Consider the following 6,117-nt stretch of genomic DNA (forward strand, 5'->3'; position numbering starts at 1 on the left):
CAACAACCACGCCACGTTCAAAGTCACTTAAATCACCTTTCTTTCCCCGTTCTGATGCTCGGTCTGCACTTCAGCAGGTTGTCTTGACCACCTTTACATGCCTAAATGCATTGAGTTGTACCCATGTGATTGGCTGATTAGCTATTTGTGTTAACAAGCAATTGAATAAAGTGGCTGGTGAGTGTATATGTGCATGTATGTATGCATGCATGCATGCATGTGTGTATTTATTAGTTGTTATACTAAATTATTGATCATGTCGTGCACTGCTCTACAGCGACATCTGGTGCGGCCAGGCCTCTACAGCCCCTAATGTAGAGAAGCCATTGCAAAAGCATAGAAAGAATGGAGCTAAAGGTAATGAATAATTCACTTCTTCGATGTAACAGTGATTCAGAAAATATATTTTCAAAAGTGCTCTTAGTATTATATATTAAACAATAAAAACAATACAGTATTTATCATACAGGTACAATATATATGAAAGCAGGTGCACATCACAGGAAAACGTAATGAATAATACAGAAGAAAAATGAGTCGACAAATACAAATTCAGCCGAGCACATAGTGAGGTGCCCATTTGTTCCATGTTTTATACACAATATGCACATGACATCATTTAAAAAGGGGACGATAAACTGGCTTTTATAATCTAATAATTGTTGTTCGATTGGCAGCACAACTATAGAATCACAGGAGGAACTGGGTGACACAAAATACTGCATCTCCACATCAGCCTAAGCACTGGCTTATCCAGCTGCACTATGAGCTGAAGCAGCCAATAGCATTGAGTTTCTGTTCACAACCTCCACATATTCATCTCACTTGACAGCACTAGGTAGAACACTGTCTAATCATTGATGCAGGACTCGCATGAATTACATAAATATAGTGCTACTGTTGGGATTAGAGTCTCATATTTACAAATGATCAATAACTCCATCAGGCACTTACAACAAGCCATTATGAGGCTAAGTCTGAGTTAACCTAGTGTACAAATCCACAGTCAAAAAGTCTGCTGTTTACACTACTCTGCTGAAACTGACTCTCACAGTCTGATCAGCAGTTCTTACACAAATAAAGAAGTACTTCATGTCAACCATCTGGAATTTGCATGTACAACCTGAGAGGGGAAAAAGATTTCACACCACAAAGCAAAACTGTCTCATCAGCAATTTCCTCAGTGGCGTGGTTATTGCCAACATTTACCACAAGATGGTGCCTGAAGTGCTACAAAATATCACTGTGAACACAAGTCTCATTTCACACAGGTATTGCATAATGATAAATATCTTGGGTAGAGAGAGAGAGAGAGAGAGAGAACCTCATACCAGTCCCTTTAAGGCCCAAAGAGAAATTGCACCCACTAAACACTGTGTTGTGTATATTTACCATAAACTCAGCAAGGCCAATTTCAGCAATTCCTTGCTGGGACGTTAATACTACAATACAGCTTGAACACAGCACACGGCTAAAGTGCAAAGGTCTGATTTGGTCGTAGTCTCTGATCACAGTAGCAACAGTATCATGCCAGTCAGAGACTACCCTTCCAGTCAAAATGGCCATTAAGCACAAGTTGATTTTTAAACATTAAACCTATATTTAACAAATTACACCTAAATATATGTATTTTTAATAATATTATATTCAATATGTGGCGAGTCCACCAGACCACAGAGTAACAAACGCATTAACCCCATATAAGGGGTAAGCACTGTTTATCTGATGGTGGCAGTTTCATGGTCTACCTTTGACATTTACAGCATTTGGCAGACGCTCTTATCCAGAGCAACTTACAACTTGATCATTTTACCCAGGTCGGTGAAGTTAGTGTTGCCTAAGGACTCTTACTGGTATTAGTGCAGGGTGCTTGCCTAGGCAACTGAACCCTAGTCTACAGCGCAGAAGGCAGAGGTGTTACCCACTACACTACACAAGCCAGGTCTCGCAAAGTTCTAAGAGCCCAATTTTCTCAATCAATTAATATTTTTTCCTCTTCCTTATGCAAGTGGATTATCTCCTCAGAAATATCACCTGAAAAATATTAAATATACCGTATGTTTAATGACTGTTTTGAGTGGAAGTTAAATAAATGAATGGTGGTCTCTAACCTTTGCACAATACTGTGTGCAGGGAACATACATATAATTTTTACTTAACATTAATATATATATATTTATATATATATATATATATATATAAATACCAATACATAACAGTTACTGACCACATGTATGGAAACTGTAAATGACCGTCAATAAATAAAAAAACAAACCCTAAAAGTGCTGGAAGACAGGAATTGAACAAGATGCTCTAGTAGTCATGATTTTAGGTCAGTGACAGTTCCACCGTAGTCAACTGCACTCAAAACGTGTTTAAAGCAACACGTAGGCAGTCCAGTTAGGATACATGTAGCCTAACTGGACTCGGCTGCTGCTTTAAACACACCGACACAGTGCTGGAAGCTTTTTTAATGTGACAACTGACCAAAATCTCACCACAAGCAGAACCATCAGCCATACTTTCCATCATTTAGACATCGGGTGTCTATGGAGTGTTGGGTCAATCACAGTGAAGAGATATGCATTAAAGCAAATAAAGAAAGGGTTCCATTAACGTTGGTTAACGTTAAATTTGTGGGCGTTTTTTTAAGCATACTAGAAGACGAGGAAGCACTCTGCAGGTTTCGCTTTGGCTACCACATTTGATAGTATAGCACAGACACCACAGTGACATTTTCAAAGCAGAGATGAAATGTCAGGGTATATTACATTACATCCTGGAGCCATCATAAACACGGCACTGAGAAAAATGAGTTAAGGTAAGTAAACCAGGGGCACAGTCTATGTTTTTAAAAGCCTAAGGAGGAAGAAAATGGAATACAGAAGCACATTAAACGTGCATTAGTCTGAATTAGCTCTAATATAGAGCATTTCACAATCAGAGCCTTAGTGCAAAGCCTTAAAAATCTCATAACACAGAATACGGTCATACTGGTCACTCACAATGCTACCAGGGTGTACTACGAGTGATCAATACCGTGCAAGAAAACTCACTGCATAAGATTATATGGATGAATTACCTGAATCTAACAGTAATAGTAAGTAACTACACAGTAATAGTAAGTTAAACGAGTTACATCAGTGTGGTTATAAATATAATATGCAGTAAAGTGATTACAAAAGGAGAGGTCTTTTTTTTTAAATTATAAATAGTTGTTTTGTTTGGTAAACTGCCATGGAATGTTAGAAAACAAACAAAAACAAACAAACAAACAAACAAACAAAAAACCCACGTGCGTACATAAATGTCCACACAGGCTCTGGGAAAAGCTCTTCCCTTGTCATTTAGAGTCTTTAGGAGTTGATTTAAAGCATCCTCTTCACATCCACTGCCATTTCATCTCTCAAATTAGTCCCATGTGAAGGAAAAAAAAGCCCAAAACAAATCTTAACGAAAAACCACAAAGGCTCAGTGCTGGCCTGAAGTCTATAAATAGATCCCCTCCTCAGAGCTCAGTGTAGATATACATCAGTGCTGAACACGGAAAAAATTCAACGCACAGCAACATCACGTTTTGCAGCCTCGTGTTCGGGAGGATCTGTAGAACTTCTCTGAGCTGCTGTATTGAGGCTCAGGCCTGCTGGACCAGTCTGCGGTAGTGGGGCATCACCTTGCTTTCAGGCAGGTAGAGGGCCATCTCTAGAGCCACCAGCACAGTGAACTCGACTGAGATCAGCTCCCGTCGGCTGATACGAAACCTCTCCTCTAGTTTCTGGAAAGAGAAGAACAGAGTATAGGAGACAATTATTCAATAAAAGCCTGAACTGACACGGTCTGAAGCTCAAAAAAGGCAACGTCAGAGATGTTCAGTGTTCAGGGTTTTGTAAAATAATTCTGTTGGCACACATTCAGCTCCTATGAAGGATACGGACTCCAACTCCCAGAATTCTCTGGGAGATCACGTGACGGGACATCCGCACTCCGACACCAACCATGGAGAAGACAACATTACCCAGAATTCAGAGGATTCTTATGTGACTTTGGACTCTAGCATGCGCTCCTATCAGCGCTCTCAAATGTTCTGAGTTTGAAGTGTTTCCACCTGTGTGTTTATTCAGAGGACAGGTTGCCTAGAGTATCAAATCCTGGGCTTTGGTCAGTCTCAGTGAGAGTTATTGTTTCCCAGAAACTACTGAGTGTTCTCTCTTCTGATTCTGGTTGTTTGTGTGTTTTGACCCTTTCGCTTTGTTGTTCTTGATTACGTCTTTTGCCTTCCCCTTTGGTTCTTCTGCTCGATGTCCTGACCTGTGTTTTGACTTTTCGCCTGGACCCTGACTACACTAGGTGTTTTGCCCCTTTTTGATTCGGTTGGTTGTTTTCATTAAACCACCATCACCATCATCCTCAAGCATCTGGTTTCTGTCAGCACATTACGTCTGTAATGTAGGGTGATTAAAAAGATTAATCCGATTTCAAAACGCAATATTTTAACAACTGTGAGGCGGCGAGGAACCAATCACATACCAATTGTAAGAGGGGGTCATAGAGACTGGCTGGAGGAGCTGAGACCCCTGAGTAGAAAGCTTTCTGCGTTCTCCACGTCAATAAGAGTGAATCCGTCATAACTGTGCAGTGTGATTTTCGTGGGCAGTGAAGCTCCAACAGCTCAGAGCGTTCATTGTTGGACCCACAGCACTGGATGATCTCCAGAACCTCACTGAAAGAGCCGTGAGTGCAGAGACACCCGACACGCTCATTCCAGTATGGGATGAGTTTGACTGTGGTGTTGATGTCCGTACATCATTTAAACCATTTACAGTTCACTGCATTGATCTGTAATGATTTACAAGTGCAGTAAATCATTCCACGCAATCCAAACATCTCAGCTACAAATGAAAATGTAAGCACTGCTTCCAGTACCTACTGTTTATGAACAATTTAGCCCAAAGTGGCGCAAGTGGACATGTAGCAACTTCTCCATTTGATGGAGTTAGCTCTGATAGACTAGTTGTACAGTCACTAATTATCATCACTATTATCTGGTAACTTGATGCAAAAGACAATTCAATACAAATCCATGGTTTTCAAACCAGATGAGCTTTCCAACCTCAATACATAAAAATATATTTGACAAATTAAATAAATTTAGTGAAGAGGCTGCGTTGAATGCGTCAGTTATACTTTTGACCACAAAACAGAACAAATTTTAGCAAAAAAATACATTTTAATATCAAGCCATCTGTAGCACATTTTTGATGAATCTGTGCATAAAAGCTTACAAAATACTGACTGAGGATAATGACTGACTGAAAACACTGCTAAAACATCAAAGTGCGAAGGCTGTACCCGGATAGCCCTCACTGTCAGTTATTTACATGTTCCAAAATAGTGCGGCATTCAAAAAATACTTTTAATGAAAAGAAAAGAAAAAAAGAAAAAAAAAAAATCACATAAATTTACATTTATGGTACAAAAGGATGAATACTGAGAAATAGCTTTTATATGCTGTGAAAACTCCCAATTAAAGTTACTATTGGAATATGAAAACATGACTAAAATCGCTTCAGATGCGTTGCTGTCATCTACGTTCTACTGTGAATAAAATATGGGTCTATGGGATTTGCAAATCAGCATTCTGTTTTTATTTACATATACTTCCATATACTATACATATATTTTATTTACAAGGCATCCTAACTTTTTTTGGAATTGGGGTTGTATTTATTTATACACAGAAAACATTAATTGTATTGAATACTGACTGAAACACAAACTGTATTAAACTTGACGCTATGTGTATCGTTACACCCAGTGTATGGTTCTTTATTGTGTACTCACATCAATCAGCTGTTTGACCTCTTGTTTCTTGAGGTCGCTGCTGATCTTGGCGGCCAGCAGAAGGCACGCGGCTGCTACCAGCTTTCTGTTCTGCTTGTTCAGATGGCCCTGCAGCACCAGCTTCTCAAAGTAGGCGAATGCCATGGCTAGAGTGACCGGCTGTAGACTGCACTCCTCCCCCACAACACGCATCTCTCTCTTCAGACTGACCATGCAAGAGACCGAGACACAAAGACAGATACAATGAGCAATATTTGGGAGTCAGAGTTAACACTG

General features: G+C 39.7%; 1 protein-coding gene across 1 annotated transcript in view; it reads right to left on the bottom strand.

Annotated features, from left to right (window-relative positions):
• Positions 1 to 383: 383 nt before the first annotated feature.
• cables2b (Cdk5 and Abl enzyme substrate 2b) overlaps positions 384 to 6,117 on the bottom strand; it is a 41,366-nt gene continuing 35,632 nt past the window's right edge. Inside the window, exons 8-9 of the mRNA XM_037541236.1 lie at positions 5,842 to 6,046; positions 384 to 3,775 (exon numbers count right to left, since the gene is read on the bottom strand). Coding sequence (XP_037397133.1) covers positions 3,635 to 3,775; positions 5,842 to 6,046 — 346 coding nt within the window. The 3' untranslated portion in view covers positions 384 to 3,634. The remainder of the gene's footprint in view (positions 3,776 to 5,841; positions 6,047 to 6,117) is intronic.

This window comes from Pygocentrus nattereri, chromosome 9 (genome assembly GCF_015220715.1).
Source record: "Pygocentrus nattereri isolate fPygNat1 chromosome 9, fPygNat1.pri, whole genome shotgun sequence".
NCBI lineage: Eukaryota > Metazoa > Chordata > Actinopteri > Characiformes > Serrasalmidae > Pygocentrus > Pygocentrus nattereri.